Genomic DNA, 25626 nt, shown 5'->3' with positions numbered 1-25626 from the left:
TTGGTGTGTGGGCCAATGCTCTAACCAGTCAGCAACACCGGCTAGGGCCTATCCTCGTTCTTTTTGCTGCTCTGATTGGATGGAGTGTTTTGTTGTTGTTGTTTTACCTTCTCTTCCAAATTGCTGATTCAGTCCTCTGTTTCATCCAACCTACTGTGTATTCCTTTCAGTGTATCTTTGATGTCAGATATTGTATTCTTCATTTTAGATTATGTTTTCTATGCCTTTTTCCATGCTGTTGGAGCTCTCACTAAGTTCTTCGAGCATCCTTATCACCATCACTTTGAACTCTATGTCTGATAAATGGCTTGTCTTCATTTCCTTTAGCTCTTTTTCTGGGGAGTTGTCCTGTTCTTTTATTTGGGGTTTGTTTGTTTGTCTTCCCATTTTGGCTGCCTCTTTGTATTTGTCCCTGTATATTACATAGATCTGCTGTGACTCCCAGTCTTCATGGGATGCCCTCAGGTAGTAGGTGTCCTGTGAGACTCAGTGGTGCAGTCTCCTTGGTCTCCTGAGCCGGGTGCTCTAGTAATGTCCCTTGTGTGGGTTATGTGGGCCCTCCTGTTGTAATTTAGTCTTGGTTTCTGTTGGCCTGTTTGTGCGTGGGATCGACCCTCAGGCTGCCTTACTGTGAGGCTCAAATCCAACCACAGTGTGCGAGCTCTTTTGCAGGTGCTGACCAAAAAAGAAAAGAAAAAAGCAGAATTCGCTGCAGCACAGTTTAGTGCCTGCTAAGATCTCTCTTTGAACCTGATGTTTGTGAAGTTTATTGGGTTCTGTTCTGTTGTTGTCTGAAGCTGGGCACTTCGTGTGTTGGTTCTGGGACCCTTGGAAGGGACTCTGTTGCAGGTCAGTGTCAGATGCTGTCTGTCCCTGACCCTTGGAAACCTATTTGAAGCTACAAGCAATCCACAGTTTGTGGCTGCCTCTGCTGGGCTTGGGTGTGCACGGGAAGGACCAGACCATACTCCAAGACTGGCTTTTTACCAGCACCAGGCCCAGGGCAGGGCAGCAAAAATCCTGAGGCACCCCAGGATCCACCTCCACCTGCCTCTGCCTGCCAGCTGCCTGTTCGGCTCATTCCCTGAAAGAGCCTCTGGAGGAATCAGGAGGATGGGGCTAGAGGGGGAGATGTAGTTCAGGATTCAGGGATAGTGGTGTGTGTGGTCCCCACCCCGGAGCCACACCACTGTGTCTGTCCCAGGTTTTTTCCCTGACCTCGGTAGGGCAGAGCCCCTGGTTGCCAGATGGGTGGGGCCTCCAGAGCCTAGAGGTTGGGTCTACCAGAAGCCAGGAGGGTGTTTGGAAGTGCCTGGGAAAGGCCAGGCTACAAACCAAGGCCAGCTGCCACTAGTGCCAGGCTGGGAGCCACTTAGCAACAGGTATATGGGCATGCCAGGGCCAGATGCTGTTTGTTTGAGAGATTTTAGGAAAATTGGCAGCATGAGCCAAGATAGGTCATTTGTATGGAAAAGCCACTGGAAAGGGCTTAGGTGGGCCCAAAGGTTGGGTGGGGTATGTAGGGTCTCAGGAAATCAGTAGGGTGGGGCCAACAGTGTTAACCGTGTTGGTGGAGACTCAGATATGGTGTCTGCCTCCCAGCTCTGTGGTGGAGGGCTCAGCCAAAGAAAAATGGCCCGTGCCAGCACTTTTGTGTGGGAGAAAGCTGCCCCTCCAACCTTGGCCCTGTTGCCAGACAATTCATTCCCTCCCTATATGTCCAAGTTGCCTTCTGGGCTGCTGCCCCAGTGCCAGAGTTCTAAGCGAGTGAGTCTGAGTAAGCCCCTGCACAGGCCCTTTAAGAGGAATGCCTGGGACTCCTGCAGCACTCTGTCTCACCCAGCCACAATTTCTGCTGGTTTTCACAGCCAGAGGTTATGAGGGCTTCTCTCCCTGGCACTGGAACGCAGGGCTGGGGGGGGCTGGTATAGGGCTGAGACCCTCACTTCTCAGGGGGACCTCAGCAGGAGACATCCCTCTCGGGTTTTAACTGCGACACATGGGTATGGGACCAGCTCACTCAGGGTCTCTGCCCATTTTACCAGTCTGTTTGTGGCTTCTTTATATCCTTAGTTACAGGACTTCTGTTCAGCTAGGTCCAGGCAGTTCTGAATGTGGTTGTTCTGCCGTTTAGTTGTGATTTTGATGTGGTTGTGGGAGGTTTTGAGTATTACTGTGTTTTCCTATGCTGTCAACTTGACCATAAGCCTCTCCCTATTCTTTACAGTTCCACTCAGGCATTTTCTTCCCCCAGGAAATCTCCTCTAGCTTTTCCCTTCATGCCGCATTCTAGATAACCTCTTTCCTGCGCACTTCATTAGCACCCTCGGATTATTTCTGCCATATCTCTTACCACACTGTGGTACTCTGTTCACTAGTCCTGAGGATACCTCGAGAGGAAATGTAGGATATATGACTTATCTATACTAATAAAAGGGTAATATGCTAATTAGACCTGGTCGACCGGACATCTTCCAGATGTCTGACTTCCTTCTGGACAGTTAGGGGGTGACCACGCCAGCAGAGGGGCAAGTAGGGGGTTACCAGGCTGGCAGGGGAGTAGTTAGGGGGCGACCAGGCCAACAGGAGGGAAAGTTAGGGGGCAACCAGACCGGCAAGGGGGCAGTTAGGGGGTGACCAGGCCAACAGGGGGGCAGTTAGGGGGCGACCAGGCCGGCAGGGGGGCAGTTAGGGGGTGATCAGGCCGGCAATCAGGCAGGCCGGTAGGGGAGCAGTTAGGGGGTGACCAGGCCAGCAGGGGGGCAGTTAGGGGGCGACCAGGCTGGCAGGGGGCAGTTAGGGGGTGATCAGGCCGGCAATCAGGCAGGCCAGTAGGGGAGCAGTTAGGGGGTGACCAGGCTGGCAGGGGGGCAGTTAGGAGGTGATCAGGCCAGCAAGCAGAGGCAGTTAGCGGTGATCAGGCAGGCAGGTAGAGTGGTTAGGGGCGATCAGGCAGGCAGGCAGGCAGGCGAGTGGTAAGGAGCCAACGGTCCCAGATTGCAAGAGGGATGTCCGACTGCTGGTTTAGGCCCCATCCTGCAGGGATCCTGGATTGGAGAGGGTGCAGGCTGTGCTGAGGGACCCCACCCCCCACCCCTGTGCACAAATTTCATGCACCGGGCCTCTAGTTTCATATATATATATATATATATATATATATATATATATATATATATATATATATATTCTAGGAGCCCGTTGCACAAAGTTTCGTGCAATAGACTTTTCCTTCACCTGGCTGCCAGCACCAGTTATCCGCCAGCAGCAGTTTTCCTCTGGCCACCCGCCGATCAGAGCGCCTCCCGCCAGCACGATCGGCCACCCTGAGAGGAACTCCGATCGGGAGGCGCTCCGATCGGGCGGGTGGCCAGAGGAAAACTGCTGCTGGTGGAAAACTGGTGTCAGCAGCCACGCAATCGGCCACCCCGAGTTCCGCCACCAGCGTCTTCTGCAGCGCCGGCCTAAGCAGCACCAGCCGCTCCTACCGCCAGCCAATCGGCCACCCTGAATCCCACCCCCCGCGCCTCCAGCCGGCCAATCGTGGGTGTAGCGGAGTGATGGTAATTTGCATATTACCATTTTTTTAGGTATGATATATATATATACACATACATATACAGTATATATATTTTGTTCACGTGTGTATGAACCCATCCATGCATGCATATACATGAAGTATATTCTGCTCCAAATATTATTGTGGACATTGCTCAAGCAGTGGTACCATTACCCCTGAAGATATGGACTATAGTTTTTATCTCTACATTCCTGGTACCTAACCCAATAGCTTCAACAAAGTTTTTATTTATCTAATGAGCAAGTAATTATGACGACAAATTATGGTTAGTAAAAATAACTATTAGGTAAAAGTTTTTCATTCTCTTTCAAATCTCTAAAAACTAATGTATAGAATTGGGGAGCTGCCAAAAGTCAAATTAGCTCTGAAAACATTATGGAAAGTTCTACTCACCATTGCCTATATGCCTTTCTTACACACACACACCTCCTCCAACCACCATCTTGGGATGAAGATGGATCAAAGAACAAAGAGGAGAAGAATGAAAGGAGAAGGGAAGACCAAGATAGGGAGGGTGAATAAATAGAATTTCCAGAGCTTTGTAATCAAAATTGGGGAAAACACAATTAAAGCCATTAAGAGAGAAAGGCAGGAGCAGCCTGTCTGCTCCTGAAGGCCTTCTTGAGCCTGTCATCAGAGCTTCCCCCTGACTGGGTGACACTGTCGGCACGTGGACCTTTAGGCAGCACCTTCTGGTGGACATTGCTCCAGCAGTGGTACCAGGAGAGGCGACCCACATGACCTTTACATTTAGAATCCACTGATTTTCACTGTTGATCAGCAGTGTATGATTTCAAGTTTAAAATAATGACTGGATTAAGGAAGAGACGTTAAGAACAAAGGTCTTTTTCAGCCGAAACCGGTTTGGCTTAGTGGATAGAGCGTCGGCCTGCGGACTCAAGGGTCCCAGGTTCCATTCCGGTCAAGGGCATGTACCTTGGTTGCGGGCACATCCCCAGTAGGGGGTGTGCAGGAGGCAGCTGATCGATGTTTCTCTCTCATCAATGTTTCTAACTCTCTATCCCTCTCCCTTCCTCTCTGTAAAAAATCAATAAAAAAATAAATAAAATAAATAAATAAATAAGGTCTTTTTCAATACCACTCTGACTGTGGCCGTAGGATTAGACTCCACAGCAACAGCACTTCATAAGCACCAGGTCCGTGCTTGGTACAGAGAGAAACGTTCCTAAGCTTGGCCTTGATGCAGACGCAGTAAGATTAGAAGAATTTGGTAAGGTCCTCAGGGACCTTGGCCAGTGAGAGAGGTGGCCCATAGATTAAAGTTTCTGATGAACAGTTACGGTCAGGAGCAAGAGGAGAAGGAGGCTCACTGCCCCCTGGTTGCATGGGAAAGCGGGATAAGAGGTGATGACAGCGGAGGCAGGCTGGAATACAGTCCTCTGTTCCAACAGTAGTTGGGGCACAGTTGAAGGACTCAGGTTTCATCCATCTTTCACCTCTCCTGGCCATTCATCAGCCAAGACGCTCATCAGCCTGTTTCTGTTGGGTGTGACATGTTAGACACATAAACAGACATGGCTCTTGTCTGCTACAGGAAGAGCTGCTTCTGTGTTACTGGTTAGTGCATAGTAACTGCTGTCCTGTCTTCTGAGTATCTATTATACCCCTTTGAGTAAGTACATTAAAATGTGTCTTCTGTTAACTAAATAGAGAAAATGAGAAAACCTCTGCACATTGAGCATTAAAATTGGCCTTACTTGGAACAACTTTCTTGAGTAATCACTTTGTCACTCCTGGCTCTGACTGAAGTGCAAGAAGAGGCTCTTTTAGATCTGGTTTGCCTTAGGAAATGGTAATAAAGAAACAAAAGTTTTAACACTTAGATTTCCAAAGGCCCTGTCATTGTAGAATTCTGAATTGTTTGAATCCTGAGGATACCTCAAGAGGAAATACATAATATACTAGTAGCACGAAATTCATGCAAGGGCGGGGTGTCCCTCAGCCTAGCCTGCATCCTCTTGCAATCCAGGACCACTGGCTCCTAACCGCTCACCTGCCTGCCTGCCTGATCTCCCCTAACCACTCTGCCTGCCGGCATGCTTGCCCCCAACTGCCCTCCCCTCCTGGCCTGATTGCCCCTAACCACCTCTGCCTTGGCCCCACCACCATGGCTTTATCTGGAAGGACATCCAGAAGGTCTCCCGGTCTAATTAGCATATTACCCTTTTATTAGTATAGATGACTTATTTCACTTATATACAAATGCATTTGTACACATGTGTGTATAAATCCATACACACATATACATGAAGTATATTCTGGTGCAAATATTTCTCTCTTCCCTCTTCAATCATTCAACTTCTGTGAAGACCCGGCTCAACTTCAGCCTCTGCCATGATCCTTCTCCCGCTGCTGAAGCTCACACCGATCTTACCCTTTTTCTCATCGTATAGCATTTACTGCCTGTACCAATATTTTCAGCACTTATCTGTCAGCTGTGTTCTTTGTACTTTGCATTATTAATTAGCTGTTTTGTGTGTCTGTCTCTTGTCTCCCTGTGTACATGGTGCCATCAAGTAACACAGAGGGACCAGGTTGGACTCTAGGTAGAAGCATTTGCTAGGATTGGCAAACTGGCTCGTGTTTGTACGTCCAGTAAGTTAAAAATTATTTTTAAATTTTTAAATGGTTAGAAAATAACACAAACAAGCCAATATATATTACAGAGACCCTATGATACTCAAAGCCTCTAACATGTTTGCTATCTAGCTCTTTACAAAAAAAAGTGTGCCAACCCCTGCTTTAGAGAATAATGAAAGCTAATAGTGGACAGATTATAGGTTCAACCTTGCTAGCTGTAAGTAATTCTGTTAGGTATGAGTGTTCCCATTTTACAGATAAAGAACCTGAGGCTTGTTAATCTAAATAATTGGAATTTTGGACTTCACCTTTACAGGCATTGTGAGGAACCACTAGACCAACAACAACAATAATAACTATTTAAGTTGCCCAGGGGCAGGGACTTTGGCCTTTTTGTTCATTGCTATATCCTTCCAACACCCAGAACAGTGTCTGTCACATGGTATGGTTTTTATTAGTTTCCTGTGGATGCCATAAAAAATTACCACAAACTTTATAGCTTAAAACTACAGAAATGTATTCTCACACAGTCTGGAGGCTGGAGTTTGAAATCAAGGTGTCGGCCAAGTTCGTGCTCCCTTTGAAGACTCTAGGGAACAAGCCTTCCTTCCTTACAGTTCTGGTGCTCCCAGGAATTCCTTGGGTTGCAGCAGCGTAACTCCTGTCTCTGCCTCCGTCTCCACTTGGCCATCTCCCCTGTGGGTCTCTGTGTGTCCTCTCTTCCTGTAAAGACAACATTCATTGGACTGAGGGCTCACACTAAATCCAGGATGATGTTATCTCAAGATCCTTAATGAATTACATATCAAAGAACCTGTTTTCAAATGAGGTCCCAAGGGAACATCAATTTTTGGGGCAGAAACTGTTCGACCTTCTGCAGGTCTCAATAAATATTTATTTTTCAATTATAGTTTACATTCCATAGGATTTTGTATTAGTTTCAGGTGTACTCAAATATTTTTAAACTAGAGGCCCGACGCACGAAATTCGTGCAAGGGCCTTGGCCCCCACCACTGCGGTGGCCGCCTCTGCCTCTGGCCCCGCCCTCGGTGGCTTTGTTCGGAAGGAAGGACGTCTGGTCTAATTAGAATATTATGCTTTTATTATTATAGATGACTAAATGAATGAAGAAAGTGATCCTTTAATATGTTGTTAGCCTCGGATTCATTTCATTTAAACTTCAAAACAATTCTATTAGATAGTATGTGTTTTTCCATTTTACAAGTGAAGTGAGGCTTGGAGAGCTAAGTGTCTATCCTTGCTAAGTTTGCACAGCCGATAAGGGCAGGGCCACACTGAGCTCATGTTCTTCCCCACTAGGTCTGGGTGATTACCGCTAGACATGACTAAAAAGGGGTTTGAGACTATTACACTAAATATTTATAGAGGTGGAATTGAGGGAGGAAGGTCTGAAATCAAAGAAATCAGATTGTAGAAGGCCAAGTATCAGATTTCTTTAATTTGAGTAAAAATCTGTAAGTATCAATAGGTGGACATAAACAATGAAAGAAAAAGAAGTGTCAAAGATAGCTGAGACCACACACTTAGGGAGAGGGTGGCTACTGATGCCATATAGAAGTAGAAAGCTAGAAGAGGGAGTCAGCTTAGAAAGAAAAAGGAAGAATTTGAATGCCATCAATGGCGTATTTAAACTTGGCCTGGAGGCATTTGTAGAGACAGGGCTGGTCCCCAGAGGAGAAAAAGCCTCCGGATGTGTGAAGTTAGGTCATCACCCTGAGGCAGCATCCAACATCTCATGAATCAGCAGTGTTGAGCCAGCAGCTGGCTGGCCTGGTTGTGCTACGTTTATGGCCATCTGAGGGTGAACACGCAGCCAGAGAATGCCCTTTTCTCCTTCTTAGAGATGAATCAACCCTTCTTTAACTGCCCCCCAGCTTTGATCCCCTGCAAGAATTGCAATTGAGGTCTCAGGTTTTTGTGAACCACTGTGGCTTGAAGCTGTGAGGTGGGATTGTGTCCGTCATCAAAGGGAGTTGGTGGCAGCAAAAGTATCGAGGAAGCATCTTTCTTTTAGACTGTGTGCACTGAGTACGTCATCAGGCTGAGTCCTGTTCATAACCCAAGCAATGTAATCAGATTCTGAGGGTTTGACCACACCACCTTAACAGTCTGGCCAGGAGAGCTGACTCTCCTGCATTTTGCAAAGAATCAGGCTTCAGTGTTAACATCTTAGACATTTGAGTACAGACTGAAAGAAGTTTAAATGTGTCTTAAAGAATCAACCTGATGCCCGGCCGGTGTGGCTCAGTGGTTGAGCATCAACCTAGTATGAACCAGGAGGTCACGGTTCGATTCCTGGTTAGGGCACATGCCCGGGTTGCAGGCTGGATCCCTGTGTGTCCTCTCTTCTTGTAAAGACAACAGGAGGGGCGTGCAGGAGGCAGCTGATCGGTGATTCTCATCATTGATGTTTCTGTCTCTCTCTCTCTCCCTCTCCCTTCCTCTCTGAAATCAATAAAAACCTATTTTTTCACACACACAAAAAAAGAATCAATCTGACACTGAAGTTCAAAGCTCTGTACCTCTGCCTAAGGTTAATTCCAGACCACCCCTTTCCCAGTCCCACTTAATAAAGAGAAAAGAGCACATGAATGGAATTTGGGGAAATAGGGTAAGTGGAATTCCTGAAATTAAAGCAATTGAGTTTTTAGTCAACTATAGGAAAGCCCTGGGCAAAGAGGGACCTTCCATTTTGAAATAGGTATCCCGCTGAAAACCATTACTACATGTTCATAGAATCTATACAAAGTATAATTATGAATAAAGTTTAGATTACATTGCTTCTGTTAATTTAGTCATGGGCAAGGAGGGAAGAGAGCTGGTATGAGTGAACTAGCAAAGATTTTACAAGACATTACATTTCTTTTAAAAATCTATCTGTAAGACATTTAAATCTATAGATGAGCTAAATCTGTCCTATAGATCAATTAAAAGAATCACTATTTTAAACATACCACATTCTTAATTATACTGAATTTAAATGTAATTGCATATTCACTGCATGCATCATAATGTTAATTAGGGGAGACATTTTGGATCAAATACATTGAGGTATATAGCACTTCAATTTCCTTTTTATAAAATAAAACTCAGACCCAGAGAAATAAAATGATTTGCCTGAAATCATGTGACTCATCAAATCCTAGCTGGGGTACAACTAGTCCTGTCCTGATCATTCCTTTCTGTCGGGTCCTTAGATCAGCCCTAGAGTGTGGGTTTGTCTCAGAAACACTGTAAGAGCCTATAAGTAAGTAGCATGATGCAATAAAGGAATATAGGATTTGAAATCAACAACTAGGATTTAAGCTGTGACATTTACTCATAACTCCTTGAACCTCATTTTCTTCATCGGTAAAAATAGGATGTTCATAACAAACCCAACTCAGCCTTCAGAGGTCCAGATTAATAATACACTTTGAAAATCACAATCCACTATGCAGTTGCTATTTAGCTCTACAGTAAACTCTCGATTTTGTGAAACTCAATTTAATGGAGTTTGGATTTAAAGGAAAAAAATTCCAGTCCTTATGTCATATGTGCAAAAATATATACCCTGTTCATATTAAAATGCTTTTAATCAAGATTTGCTTATAATTAAATTAACAGGTTATTTTTATTATTAATTCAGTTATTTGTAACAAATGTTAGCAAATAGTCCATATGTTGGGAAAAAAACACTGTAGTAATTTTGCCAACATAAATAAATACTGTATATCTACAACTATAGTGAACATATATAAATGTTTAAGAGTCACCGTTCTTAAACAATGTTCAGAGAATGATTAGTACGTGATCACACTGCCTCATGAGGTAATTGTTTCTGTTGTCACATGTGCTGAGCCATGCCCCAGCCATGTGCATTTGTTTACTCGAGATGACTGGGGAACACATGCATTCAATATAAATTTAAAATTACTGTAATACATATAGAAAACGTTCCTGTGAAATTAAACTTTTCCTACATACTTTTAATGACACAAACATGTCTATTTAAGTAAAAACAGGTAAACTAACTAATTTGTCAATTTTTAACATACTCATTTGGAAAACTGACTTTATTATATAATGGACTGTCAGCTTTAACAGACACCCCCTCGCCTGAATTAGTCTGTTATATTGAGGTTTTACTGTATTATTGTGAGCTCCTATGAACTGTGATAAGCCATGAATGTTTAAAACCTGCTTAGGACACCAAGAAATTGGAGAGAGTTTTTGCCCTAGCCGGTTTGGCTAAGTGGGTAGAGCGTCAGCCTGCAGATCAAAGGGTCCCTGGTTCGATTCCGGTCAAGGGCATGTACCTTGGTTGCAGGCTCTGCTCTGGCTCCAACCCTGGTCAGGGCACGTGCAGGAGGCAACCAATCTATGTTTCTCTCCATCTTTCTCTTTCTCTTCCACTCTCTCTAAAAGATCAATGGAAAAATATCCTCAGGTGAGGATTAACAAAACAAAAAAGAAATTGGAGAGTTTTTAATAGGCTCTCTCCACTTTCTCACTTCCTATTTATTCATTGTTTTCTTTTAAAATTTATTTTTATTATAATATACTCATATAGAAGTCATGTGCTATATACTAGTATATGTATGTGTGTGTTGTGTATATGAAAAATAAAACAAATACTGACTTCTCTGCCACTGGCTTAAAAAGAGAATATTACCAAGGCCTTTGAAGCCCTCTGTGTGTCCCACCCCAGTCATAGCCTCTCCCTCTCAGAAAAGTGGATAAACAACAATTGTGATTTCTTTTTGTTCATCTTTCCCTTGCCTTTAGTTGTACTACCCGTGTCTCTGCCTAAACAGTATATTGTATTGGGTGAATTTTTTTCTTTCTTCTTTTTCCCTCTTGACATATATGTCAGGGCTAAATTATCATCTTCCTGTATCCTTATACTATCCACCTCATTCTTTGTCACAGTACCTCCTTCCCACCCATTAAAACACATTACTCCTGTTCTTCTAAAGACCTTGCAAAGAGAGACATTGAGGAGAGCCAAGCTTCCGGTTTACATGAGCAAGGAGGGGGTGCCCATGACCTAGCAGGCAGTGGGACATCAGTTGCCAGGGCAAATGCAAGAATCCAAGAATGGGAAGGGTCCTGTGTCCTCTGAGATCATTTGGTCTTCTGACCCTTCACCTTAACTGGAAAATTAAGAAAACTAAACATGTAAATCCAGGTTAGTTTGGATGTTCTATAAGAAATTTAGCCTTTTCCTGCAGGCCTTTGGGAAGCAACTAGGTTTGGAGAAAAGTGAGTGACAATGCATAACTGCTTCGAGGCAGATGAAATAGGAGACCAAAAGGCCAGAGAGAAAACACCTGGCCCCGGGCAGGGGTGGAGGTGTGGCTGCAGAGCACAGGAGAGATGCTGCAGGCAGAGTCTAGTGGGATTGCACAACTGGTTGGATGTGGGAAATGCTAGAGAAAGAGGAGTTGGTGATGAATGAAATATCCAAGTTACCCGGATGGAAACATGATTACGAACAAAATACTGGGTTAATAAGAGAGGTAAATTTGAAAGCAAAAATGACTAGAACAGCCCAAAATGACTAATTCCAGTCTTTCTCTCAGCAAAGGAATCAGAAGTGGGCGAATCTGCATTTCCTATTTTCAAGAGTTCATAGGTTTGTTACATCTTAAATGATAAACTTTTGTTCAAGGATTCTAGCTCTTTGTTCCTCATACATAAAATTAGGGGCTGGAGTAAGATGGTGCCTAAGGCCCTTTCCACTTTGGTACTTATGCAGTTCTCAGAACTTTGCCCGGAATAGGACTTGTAGCAAAAGAAACGCGTGAGCTTGGAAATCCGAGAGAACTGAATCCTAACGCCAGGCCCACTGTGAACTGGGCGCTGTGGCCGTGCCCTTGGTTTGGCCTGAGCCTCCTCCTGAAAACTGAGTGATAAAAGCTCACAGGGCCGCTGGGAGTCTGGCTGTAAATGAAAATGCCCAACCTCAGTGCCTGGCACAGCGTAGGTGCAGGAAAACGATAGACTTCCTCCCTCCCTTCCTTCCTTCCTTCTTCCTCCCTTTGTTACGAATAGGAGAGCGTTAGTCCGGCTCCCCAACCGGTGCTTCGGCGAAACCTTCTCCGTGGTGCCCCAAAGCAGCTGTTGTACCAGAGAACTGCTTTCTGCCAGCCTTTCTCAGTTTTCTCCCAAAGCTCAAGACCTCCTGGCCTTGAGGGAAGTGTGAGTGGCAAGGAGACCCTTGGCAGCCGGTCTGTCCTTGCTTTTCCAGCTGGACCCAACCCCACGCCAGGAGCACAGCTAAGAGCTCACTGTGCATAAAGTGGAAAGAAGCCGTTCCAGCTTCCCTGTACAAAGCAGCAGCAAACACGCTCAGTCATTATCGTTAAGGGGCACGGTGAATCAGATGAGATTTAGTGCTGTTTGCACAGCGCCTTGTCTTTGCGGTGCTGAGAGCCGAAACCAAGGCTCTCTGGGAGTTCAAGTTCTATTCAGGTTCAAAGACAGCATGTGGCTCTAGGCCAGTTCCTGCCACCCTGACCCCAGTCGTTGAGTTTATCATGATTCTCAGCAGGAAGAGTCAAGGAGTAGTTCCCTCTCCTACAGTGTGAACCCTGGAATGGTACATTTTTCTGGAAGTTCATACCCCTACCCCTCTCCTACAGATCTCAGTTAGGGAGAAAATTAAGAACAAAAACAGTTAGGTTCTGCTGGCTTATGAATTCGAATGTCACCTGAACCTGACATGATGGTAGATTTTTTGGTTCCAAACTGCACAGATTTTCAGAATCAAAGAGTTCTGTAAATCCTATTCCAGCATTTTGCAGTGTTTCTATACTTAAGAATGTGTTTTGGGGGGAAATAGAGACATAACTTAATCTTGTCGGTCCTTGAGGAGGTACCATTTAGAGCCGTTCCTATTTCCTGAAGGAGAAGCCTGGAAGCGTACAAAATAAATGTTACCTCAGCTCTGACTCAGAGTTCTACTTTCATGCCTTCCACATGAGGAAACAAGAGGCTGAAGTTCTGGTCATATTACTCTTCCTTCATTTCAAAATGATTAGCAAGTGCCTGCAGGTTTTCAGACACTCTGAGAGCCAGCTCACCTCCGTTCTCCTGCTTCCCTGTTCAGAAAGGCAGACCGCAAAGCAAGCTGGAGAGGCACATGGGCTATGTCTGGTCACTTTGCAGATACATTAATTTTTCAGCCAGCTGTCATCAATACAGACTGTGTGCTGGGCACAAAACGCAGTAGGGATAAAAGATGAATAAGACAATTTCTGGCCTCTTGTGGATAGAAGGCTGTTACTAGTTTACAGTCAAAGACTCTACTCCATTCACAGAAAACTGTTTTATATCCCAATGAATTCATCATCATTCCACCAGCACTGGACTTTGAGCGTTTAAGGTTTCCAGGATGCCACCTAATTAAAGAAAAAATTAAGATCAAGCAAGAGAAGGAACAAAAGAAGCACAGAAGCTGACCCTGAAGAGTAGTCACCTCTAGAATGGGATACTTGAAATGGCCTTTAGTTTAAAACACGTATTTGCTCCTTTAAGCAGGTCCCCTCAATTCTAGCTGTCTCTGCAAAATGGATGATTGATCACCAATGGAAACTTAATTACCAGTTAATCGGTTACTATTGAATTGCTGGTACATCTCAGTTGTCTGCTACTCCTCAGAGGAATCTATAGTACTTTAGTGAAGAAAAGCTTCTAATTAAATAGCATTCACTAATGTATTAAAATGCATGTCAGAGCCAAAACATTTCATTAATTATGAGTCAGTAGGTTTAGCCTCTCAGAGAGTCTGTTGGCTAATTTGTCACTATTTAAAATGAAGACATAGTTGTTGCTTACATAAAATAGCATTGTAGGTGATTGTTAAACAGTAAAAGAGAGTAGATCTAAGAATTTCACATTCCATGTAACAGAAATTTAACTTGAAGGAGTAAAGTGATTTTATAAAAGGATAATGAAATTTTTTTTTCAATTTGTTCTTGAACTTAGACTAAGTTGGTTTGAGATATAATGACAATTTTTTTATTATTATAAGTATATTGGATTAATAATAGAGAATTACTAATATTCAAATAATTTTCCAGGATTTATATAGCTATATACAAAGATGTGAAAGAATGAACTTTTCCCCTCTTTTTCTTTCAAGTTAACCTTCATTTTCCTTAATACATCCTCCTGCTCCCTAGTTATCTGTCCCAAATTTACCAATTCGAAACTATCTTGTCAGGATAATTAGGAGTCAGACACTCTATTTATCCCTTATAAACTTTTAACTGCCTATATTCCTAAAAAAAAAAAAAGCTTTAATAATACTGGTTCATATCTCCACACTCATTCCCATCTACCCATAATTGACTCAGTTACTTGTTCATTCAGTTAATATTCACTGAAGATTTACTGTATGAGATATTTCATCTATTATAAGCAATTACAGTGGTGAACAAACAGGTCCCTAATCCCAGAGAGCCACCTAGAGAAGTCTCACATCAATCATATAACCAAAATAGAAGAATTTGACCTAGATATTGGGATCAGGGAAGGCTTGCTGAGTAAATGATGACCAGCTGGGATCTGAAGGAGGCATAGCCGTTAACAGAGTGCATGGAGGTGGAAGGAGGACTTCAGGCAGAGGGAGCAGCATGCGCAAAGGCCCTGTAATGGGAGGACACGTGGCCTATGTGGAAAATTGGAAGAAGGCCAGCTTACTGGAGCACAGAGAGCAACGGGTAGCACATTGCAGGGTAAGTGTGGAGACGCTGGGTAGGATTCAGATGAGGCAGGGCCCAAGAGGTCACAAAAATTGTGTCCTTTACCTAAGAGCAATAAGGAGACATTTTTTAAGTGTTTTAAACAGAGTTATATGATAAGACTTATGTTTTAAAAAGAAAATCTGCCTGCAATGTAGAGACTGGATCTGGAAAGAGATTGGATAAGACTGGTGTGGCAGGTCCAGTTAGGAAGTCCAGGAGAGGGTGGGGGAATGGAGAGAGGGCTTGGAGGAAGGTTGAGGTGGTGGAGATAGAGAAAATCGGATGGATCCAGGAGATAGTTAGAAAGTACAGTTGACTGGAATTGGTAATGAACTGTACATGGGGAAGAATCAGGGATGACCCTTCGGTTTCTGACTTGTGCAGCTGGAGGAATGGTGGAGCCATTCACTGGGTGCGTGGTATCGTAAGATTAGGCATGGGGAAGACTGTTTTCTACACTAGCCATGTTTAGCTTAGGTCTTTGAGCTATCTGAGTGCAATTTCATAGTGCGATTTATGCACAGTCAGCTCAGAGCAGAGGGGTAGTCTGGAGGTACAAGGTGTCAACTAAATAGCAATAGCTGTCACGGGAGAGACTGAGATTGCCTGGGGGCGAGTATGAGGAGTGAGTGGAAAAGCAGCCCTGGGATGGAGCCTTGAGAAACCCTAACATTGATAGCCAGGCATGGATTTTCCTGCAAAGGAGACATAAATGTTGCAGCCTGAAAAGTAGGAGGAAAACCAGGGGACTGAAGTGTTGAAGAGAAGGGAGCTCTTACTTGTCACATATTACTGGACAGTATTTTTTTAAATCCTTCCGTTTGAAGTTGAACCTAAAGGACAAATACCTGATTGAGTGGTAATTGCCTTTTAGTAAGCTGGTTACTGAGGCATTTGATGTACAGCATTTGCATGTTTTGAGCCTTTCACTATAATGATGACAAATATGTACGTGGTGTTTTCTGCATGCTGGGTTCTACTATAAAGGACTTTTATAAACTAGCTCATTTAATATTTATAACAGTTCTCTAAGGTAGGCACATTTCTATAATCCTCTCAATTTTACAGGTGGGGGAACTGAAGCAGAGATGACATGAATTTCAGAAACACAGAGAGATTGTAGGGACTACATAAAGTAAACAGGCATTAGGGACCAGGGTTTGATGCAGGCACTGGGGTCTGTGCTGTGCTGCCTTCCCATGAATTATCTATCAGCCACCACTTTGCACCACCTCGCTGCACACAGATGCACAACGGCACACATTTTAAAGTATAATGTCCCGCCATAGCTGGGTGGCTCGGGGACATTATACTTTATACATTATACATTACACGTTGGCTGGGGCATCGTCCTGTACACCAAAAAGGCTGCAGGTTCAATCCCCAGATGGGGTGCATACTGGAGGCCACCAATTAATGTTTCTCTCTCTCTCTCTCTCTCTTCCTCGCTCTCTCTCTTCCTCGCTCTCTCTCTCTCTCTCTCTCTTTCTCTCTCCCCCCCTCCTCCCCTTTCCCCCTCTCTCCTCTCCCTTCCTCCCTCCCTTCCTCCCCCACCCCGCCTTCCTCTTTCTAAAATCAAACATATCCTCCAGTGAGAATTAAAAGAAAAAAAATGAATAAAATATAATGTCCAAGTATGACTCCAACATTTATTACTATGCCAGTCGAAATTCATCTCATTAGACTTGCCTGCTAGAAGCATTACCTTTATGTCAAGGACTGAGACATTTACAGTTTTATTCTTCTTTAAATATACCAGCTAGGTTTCATCTTTATGCACATAATGAGCCATGGTACAAACTGTGATAGTGAAGTTTGCCCCCAGTTCAGAGTATGTGCATATACGACAGGCCTCATGGTCCTGGAGCCATTTAGGTCACTGGAAATATTTCTGCCTATCTGGGCGTATTTGCACAGTTCTCACCATTCCCCTCCAAGCTCTGAGAACATATACTGAAAAGTTTCTTAATAGCTCACTCGCATCTGGACTCACATTAATTCTATGATCATATTTTATTCCAGACACTGTTGAGAAATTCATCAGGCTGTGAAGTGCACAGTGATGAATATCGAACAGAGTTTACTACAGCTTTGCAGCGCGTCGACTTATTCATGGGCCAATTCAACCAAGTCCTCTTAACATCTATATCCACCTTCATTAAAGGGGAGCTCACCATCGCCAACCTGGGGACCTCAGGAGGCCGCTTCATGCAGGTAAATGCTTTCTGCGAGGGGCTGCGTCGGCTTTATCTGGTATTACACAGTTAATTTGGTTTTTGCAATAAGGTATTCGCAAATATTCTAAAATGAATATCATAGCGGAAACTAGAGACACCGACTGACAGCAAAACAATAAAGGCTGGTCCACTTTTTATGAAGTGTATGGCCTATTTTTGTTAAATTCTCGAAGCTTCCGGTTTAAATGCGGTTGCTTTTCATTTCTTTGCCCAGAATGGTTTGGTGGTTGTTTTTTTTCTTTTCCATTCATGATTTCTATCACATGATTGGAAAATAAAACGAAACAATTACAGTGCTTCCAGGCGATGTTTTCCTCTTTGAAGGGAAGCTAAGGATCAAAGGAGCACTATTGTGTGCACCGTGTGTCTCCTTGAGAAGAAACATTCACATCATTGAGAAATATTGGCAGCAGTTAGGAGGGGAGTTGTCATCAAAATCCCATTGTAACTTCAACTCTCCTGATTTCTGCAAAATGATGGGGGTCAGACACAAAGAAGTTTAAATACTGAAGGGAGAAAAATCTGTGTGTGTGTTTTTTAAGAAATGCTTTAATGGATAGCAACAGTATTTCCATACAATGAAAGTTCACATTTCAGAAGCTGTGTTTCCTAGATACAAGAGTCATAGTGCCTTGCAGAAATTAAAATGCTCTTGTATGTGCTGTTTTACTGCTTTAATAGTTACCGCATAGTGCTTTCAACATGAGTTCCTTATTAGATTCTTAATTAATGCAGAATAACAGTGGCATCTATGGAAATGTTGATTATTTCTCTTAAAGAAAGATGCTTTTTTTATAATTATCTGATATAATTAACATCCTACTCAGACAATGATGTCTAGTAAACCAGTTGAGGATGAGGATGTTTTCCTATGGCTTGCCCCTCTGCACATCCTCTGTCTATATTCTTTCACAAAACGTTTTTTAAAATTACCACTGTCTTTATCGCAGTCTGGATATTGGTCATTGCCATATTTTAATTTGTCCTTTTCTTGTACTAGTGGGCATGATGGAACTTTTCAAAGTTATAAAACTTACAAATACAGCCTTCCTAGCTCAAAGCAAATCATAGAGATTCTGTTATCTAAATAGTCCCACACTTAGAATCCCCTCCTCCCTCTCTCCCAGCCTAGTGTTTTATTTACCCACCACAGACCACTTAATTCTGTCCTTAACGCCTCAAAATCTGAAGGAGGGGTGCCCAGTCCTGTCCCACACAAACAAGCACTCTAAGGTATTTGAAATATGGTCTTACCTGTTATCCTTGTAAACTGTATGATATTATGTTGTGCTTGTATCTTTATTTTATTTTTTTTTAGTTAACATTGATTTTATTCTATAGAATTCCAAAAGATTTGAAGGAAGTTGAAAGAAGCTAACATCTATTGAATTCCTAATGTGTTCACTGTGTTCATTTGTTTCCCTTTATCTTTATTTCTGCTTTTCTTTTTTTTTTCTAGATTGTCTATGACTTCACCAGTCCAGTTTCATATTAACAAACTTTCCACAGACACTTTTAGGTCTGACACTTTTTTACCTCAAAAGGCTCCTGGACTATTTCCAGATTCTAAAGCTCTAATAAAATCCCATTTTTAGATAGGTTGCTTTAACAACTGGGGAAATTCTGCTGTGTGACAGATTCCACCACCCAAGTGATATGTCATGCATCGTCAGGCTCATTAAAACAGAAATGCTGTGGCAAATATTTTATTCTTACCTCCCAGCATGTTCATAAAAGAAGCCCATTAGCTATATATCCAACACATTAGAAATAAAAATAAGCAAACAAGTAGAAACTAATTTATATAAAGTACTGATATCACTGATTTTAAAAAACAGCACAAAATAGGTGGTTCTTAATTCATCGAATATGTATCAGGAGCTTACTAACTTCACTTTTCTAGGCAAATAAGCAAAGCAGAGAAGGCAGTGACAGAACCTGCCTTTAAGGAGCTAACATTTTGGTAGGGGAGATACGAAGACTAGACTAGAGACCAAGACTAGAAAGACGTAAGACAAAGGACTGTTGACATCCACAGAGGATCTGTTTCTCTAACACTCGCCTAAGAGAATTTCACTCCATTAAATTTTTATTTAAATAAAACCTAAAACACTCGGAGGATCAAACAGTCAATATCATTGGAATCCAGTTTGTTTACAGCAAATAATCGTAGGGGAGGAGTCAGTAGTGCCGCGGAGACAAGGGGACCTTCCAGCTTAATCTAGCTGCTGACGAAGTTCTGTAAATGTTTTGACTGCGCTAATGTGCTAAATCTCTGGCCAGGCCTAACTTTCTACAACTCAGGTTTTAGTAATACTATGGAGTCTCTGTTACAAAATAGAATGGACATAATTTCCCCCCCCCAAAAAAAAAAACAGCTGCCATCCATAAAAAGGAACAGAAAAATGATTTTACTTCCTTCCTACCCTGAAGCCTAAAGGCAAAGTTGCTTTACAAATGTTTTCTTCCAAGAGTGTGCAGCTGTTTCTGCCTTTCCTATTGTGCTTATGTTCAGCCCCGGCTGGGAACACTAGCCACAGCCACAGCTGTCGGGTGCAAAGTGAATCAGGTATTTCACAGTGGTTATTTAATTAGAAAGAATCATATTGTTTAACTAACAATATTATATGGACGGCAGAGAAGACATTTTTTACATGTTTCTAACATTTAAGCATGTGTATCTTATCTCTTACAGGTGCAACTATGTCTAAATATACTGATGTGTACATATATTTGAGTCTATCTGTCAAGCCATGCCAGTATAGATTTCAAAAACAGTTTTTATTTGTGTGATCCCTCTCTTGGGATGCTCTGAAGTAAAATAATATGATAAGCAATATTCAAGATAGTATAAATAAACAATGAGCCTGTGCCTGCCCACAGAATTTGGAGGGGGAAGGGACTTAGGCAAGAACAAGGCTGGGGAACATTAGCGCAGTGTGCAGGGCTACGTGGGAGAGGGAGGAGGGATACTCGTGAAGATCACAGGACTAATCACAGGGATTGCCCATGTCTCCCCTTCTGAGCTCCTCGTCTAATCTACATCCAAAAACAATGCTTGTTTGATTTGTTTTTTACAGCCCTTGTATAAGGCCTTTAATCTCTAGATGCAAGGCATTGCTATTAAAATATTTGTGCATGACTGTCAGGCCAGGGAGAGTGCGTGGCTGGGGAATGGTTTGGGGGTGGGGAGTCCCTTTCATGACTTGTTTCAAGCTCAGCTCCACCAATAGGGCAGCTACCTTTTCTGCACACAGTGGCCGTGCCTGGGCACTGTCACGGCTGTCATTAGGTCCTTACGCTTTCTCCTTGTTCTTCTCCAATCCCCTTTTTCCTCGCCCCAGTTTTTTAGTGCTGTTACCACTCACTATCCCTTTTCTCTTGTGCCTCTTAACTGGACTAGTTGGGTCTTTAGCAGAAAACTGAAAGGTAGGGATCACCTAAAAGGACACCCTTAGCCTGTGATCATTACTTATGACCGTTACTTAAATGATTGCATTAGTAACCAGTGAACTTGAGAATAATTACTCATTTCCAGTAAGGAGAATCAATCCAGTTATTGACCTCCTGTTTCAGATTCCTTCAGTTCCTGTGCCACCATCATGGCATGTCAGTGCTTAGTGTTGGAAGCCTGTGGTATATATTATGTTTGGGATTATGGCTATTTTAAAGTATGTAGACACTGATCATCAGTTCATCGATGCTGTAAAAAAGCATCCGGCAAGAGACACGGCCAAATAAAGCTTGAGCTTAAATGACATTTCTCAAAGGATTGCTGACTTTTGCATCTCCTTTATAAAATGCTCAGATAAAAATATCATGTCTTTTTTTAATGTGTACATTATTGATTTTTTTATATCCCTAATGACTGTTAGGTTTAATATATTTCTTTAAAATAAAATATACTCATGAGTTCTAAAATTTCTTTTGTGAAAGAAAGAACCTATAATAAATAATAATTTCAGAATATGTCCATAACTAAAAATTAAGCCCAGTTCATGTGTAATATCCTAAAATGAATTAATATATACTCTTAAAGTATATTTATCTTTTTAAAACATCATAAATATTTGAAACCAAGGGAAAACGCTCAAGTTTGTGTGTTTTGGGTGGCATGGAATAATTGGGATTTCTTGTTTAGGTGCTTTATTAGAAGAATAGAGAGACATTTTAAGACATGAAATATATATATCAGTAGGCATTTGAACTTTTATCACTTCTTAAATTGAGAAACAAATATACTCTGTATATTGATTGGATAATTCTACAATCTCTGTATTTGGAATACTGATTTGAAAGTATTTTAACATTGTTACAAATTTACTAGCTTATTTTGTTTTTAGATTTTTTGTTTTTTTACAAAGGGCTTAGTCTGGTTTTGACTCATTTTGACTCACTTTTGACTCACTTCGAAAAGTTGAAATGCACACACATCAGTATTTTAATAGTAAGGAAAATTGTTCTGCTTTTCATGTATTCCTTTCCTTTGTAGTATCAAGTTAATATAGGAACACTTGAGCCCATGTTCCAAAAAGAGTGAAGGAAAGAATAGAATAAAGCTCCACTCAGTTCAGCTTTTGCCACCTGGTACTTTGTCTTACACTTCTAATTTTGGGCTGTCAGTACCAATCAGCAGTTTCTACTCCTCGTTTCACTTTTTCTATTAAATTAATCTATTCTTCATAGCTAATTTTTTCTGAACAAATACCAATTTCTCTCTTCTACTGAAGAAAATAGTAAACCTAAAGCAGGTGTCTTGGTCAGTTCAGGTTGCTATAATAAATTACCATAGACTGGGTGGCTTTAACAGCAAAAATTTATTTTTCACAGTTCTGGGGTCTGGAAAGCCCACAAGCAAAGTACCAACAGATTTGGTATCTGGTGAAGGCCTGTTTCCTGGTTCTTAGATAGCCAACTTTTTGCCGAGGGCAAGAGAACTCTCGGAGGTCCCTTTATGAGGTCACTAATCTTATCCAGGCCCTGGTCGCCTCCCAAAGGCCTCACCTCCTAAAACCATCCTATGTGGGTTAGGGTTTCAACATATGAACTTTGGAGGGACGCAAATAGTCCACTGCAACAGGCCAGAGGCAGGAAGCATGAGAAGCCAGGCCTTGAAAATCCAGATTAAACACGGGTACTACAGTTATGGGCCTTGGTTTTAGAGAGCATTTTATGAATGTGACCCCAAAGGCAAGTGAAGTAAAGGCAAAAATAAATGAATGGGACTATATCAAACTAAGATGCTTCTGTACAGCAAAAGAAACCAACAACAAAACAAAAAGGCCACCAACCAAATGGGAAATGTTATTTGCAAACAACAGCTCAGACAGGGGTTAATATCCAAAATATGTAAAGACTCATACAATTCATTGCCAAATACACAACCCATTTAAAAAATGGGTAGAGGACCTGTCACCTCTCCCAAGAAGACGTACAAATGGCCATCAGATATATGAAAAGATATTCACGTTCACTAGCTTTTAGGGAAATGCAAATCAAAACTACAGTGAGATACCTCCTCACTCCTGTTAGATTGGCCATTATCAACAAGACAGGTAATAACAAGTGTTGGAGAGGTTGTGGAGGAAAAGGAACCCTCATTCACTGCTGTTGGGAATGTATACTGGTGCAGCCACTATGGAAAATAATATGCTGTTTCCTCAAAAAACTAAAAATGAAATTACCCCATGACCACTGCAGCCATCCCTCTTCTGGGTGTCTACCTGAAAAATTCTAAAACATTTATTCGCAAAGATATATGCACCCCTATGTTCATTGCAGCATTATTCACAGTGGCTAATACATGGAGAAAACCAAAGTGTTCTTCAATAGAGACTGGATAAAGAAGATATGGTACATATATACTGCTAGAGCACGGTGCATGAAATTCGTGCACGGGAAGGGGGAGTGTCCCTCAGCCCAGGCTACACCCTCTCCAATCTGGGACCCCTCGAGGGATGTCCCACTGCCCGTTTAGGCCCGATCCTGGTAGGATCGGGCCTAAATGGGCAGCCGGACATCTCTCTCACAATCCAGGACTGCTGGCTCCCAACTGCTTGCCTGCCTGCCTTCCTGATTGCCCCTAACTGCTTCTGCCTGCCAGCCTGATCACCCCCTAACCACTCCCCTGCCAGCCTGATTGATGCCTAACTGCTCCCTTGCCAGCCTGATTGCCCCTAACTGCCCTCCCCTGCAGGCCTGGTTACCCCTAATTGCCCTCCCCTGCAGGCCTGGTCCCCCCAACTGCCCTTCCCTGCAGGTCCTGTTGCCACCAACTTCCCTCCTCTGCCAGCCTGGTCACCCCTAACTGCCCTCCCCTGCAGGCTTGATCACCCCCAACTGCCCTCCCTTGCAGGCCTGGTCCCTCCCAACTGCCCTCCCCTGCAGGCTTGATCCCTCCCAACTGTCCTTCCCTGCTGGCCATCTTGTGGTGGCCATCTTGTGTCCACATGGAGGCAGCCATCTTTGACTACATGGGGGAAGCCATATTGTGTGTTGGAGTGATGGTCAATTTGCACATTACTGTTTTATTAGATAGGATGGAATACTACTCAGCCATAAGAAAGGATGAAATACTGCCATTTGCAACATGAATGGAACTTGAGAATATTATGCTAAGCAAAATAAGACCTTCAAAAAAAGCTAAGAACTGTATGATTTCATTCATATTCAGGATATAAAACTGAAACTCAGAGACACAGACATACAACTATATGGTGGTTAGCAGAGGAAAGAGGGTGTGGGGAGGGTATAGAGTAAAAAGGGCCAAATATTGGTGACAGAAGATGATTTGACTGAGTGGTGGGCTCACAATGCAATATACAGATCATTATCATACTAATATACACTTGAAACCTATAGGACCCTATTAAGCAATGTCACCCCAATAAATTTAATAAGCGTAAAAAAAATCAGGTGCATGTGAGTGATTATTTTGATGATTTTCCTCATTAACCAATAAGACTATATCCAATGAGGGGCTCTACTCTGAGCTAATAAGCACTGCTCTGGAAAGAGATTGAAGAGTTATTATGTGTAGTTGCATTTAAACAACAGCCTGAAATGCAACTCCAAAAAGCCTAGAATCTACCCAGCCTAAGTAATGCTCACAAATTACTAAAACAAGACAGAAAACAGAACTCACACTTTTACAAAATTATAGTAAATCCATGTCTGGGTGTTGAATATTTCTCCAAAAACAATGAAAGGAAAACAGAAGTCTCAAAAAAGAAAACAAATGATCAAAGGCATCCATCACTGAGTATCTTAAGAGAGTAGATTGAGCCCTAGCTGGTTTAGCTCAGTGGATAGAGTGTTAGTCCTCGGACTGAAGGGCCTGGGGTTCGATTCCGTTCAAGGGCATGTACCTGGGTTGCAGGCTCAATCCCTAGCCCTGGTCGGGGCATGTGTGGGAGGCAACCCATTGAAACATCTCTTTCACATCAATATTTCTCTGTTTCTCCCTCTCCATTCGAACCTCTCTAAAAATCAGTGGAAAAATACCCTTGGGTAAGGATTAACAGAGAGATTGAGAGAGAGAGAGAGAGAGATCTTGAGAGATCTTGAGAGATGTTGTGTTTTGTTTTACTGAGACGCTGGCCAGGCTACCAAGGTCTCACAGTCCCCTTACTGACGGCGTTCACTATACGGACCACAGGGTAGGAGGGGGAGTTGGAACATGGGGAGGGGGCCCACGTTCGCATTTACCATACAGTGGTCTTTTATTTTCTTTTGGATTAACAGTCTTTTTTTAAAAATCATTTCTTAATTAATTAGTTAATTAATTTGTCAGTAATGGGTCTCTTGGTTCATCATATCCTAATGGAGATTGGCAGTATGGGTCCAAAAGAAGCTCATTACCTACCCTTTAAAGAACTTTTTTTCCCCCAACAAATTACTTTGCTCAGGCTTATGAATTTTGGGACCTTGCCACAAAGGATATTTTTACTTTTACATATGTTCCTTCCCCATGTCCTGTCCCAGATAATTTGAGGTCACAGCCACAACAGTTAAGTAAATTCAGATTCCTCCCTACTCCAAATGTATTAGTCTTATATTTTCAAGAGCATTAAAGAAAAAGGTTTTGAGACCTAAACACTAAAGATTAGTTGTCAACACAGTAGAAACTCAAAAGATAACTTCCAGCCTTCTATTTCATACTAATTGTCCTAAGATTGCCAGTGATTTCTCATAAGGATTAAATTTAGATGCTACATTTTGTTTTGTCCCTAGAAACATCTCTCTAACAACCAAAGGGAACTCCTAATTTTGCAAACATTGCTTCAGGGGTATTTTGAGAGTTAAAGTGGTTACTCAGTTATTTCGAATTTGGGCGATGAGTGAAAGTGTGGAATTATAGAAAAGCATTCTTTGTGCTTTAGATATCCCTGCAGAGAAGGGGCTAATGATCAACTAAAAAGGTATTTGCATCTGTGATATGACCTCTGCTCAAAATTCC

General features: G+C 42.5%; 1 protein-coding gene across 3 annotated transcripts in view; it reads left to right on the top strand.

Annotated features, from left to right (window-relative positions):
• MET (MET proto-oncogene, receptor tyrosine kinase) overlaps positions 1–25626 on the top strand; it is a 158581-nt gene that overhangs the window by 66639 nt on the left and 66316 nt on the right. For all 3 annotated transcript variants that reach the window (XM_079786107.1, XM_079786106.1, XM_079786105.1), the window contains one exon: positions 16954–17145. In XM_079786107.1, coding sequence (XP_079642233.1) covers positions 16954–17145 — 192 coding nt within the window. The remainder of the gene's footprint in view (positions 1–16953; positions 17146–25626) is intronic.

This window comes from Cnephaeus nilssonii, assembly GCF_951640355.1.
Source record: "Cnephaeus nilssonii genome assembly, chromosome: 12".
NCBI lineage: Eukaryota > Metazoa > Chordata > Mammalia > Chiroptera > Vespertilionidae > Cnephaeus > Cnephaeus nilssonii.
This window is presented reverse-complemented; position numbering and strand designations above follow the sequence as displayed.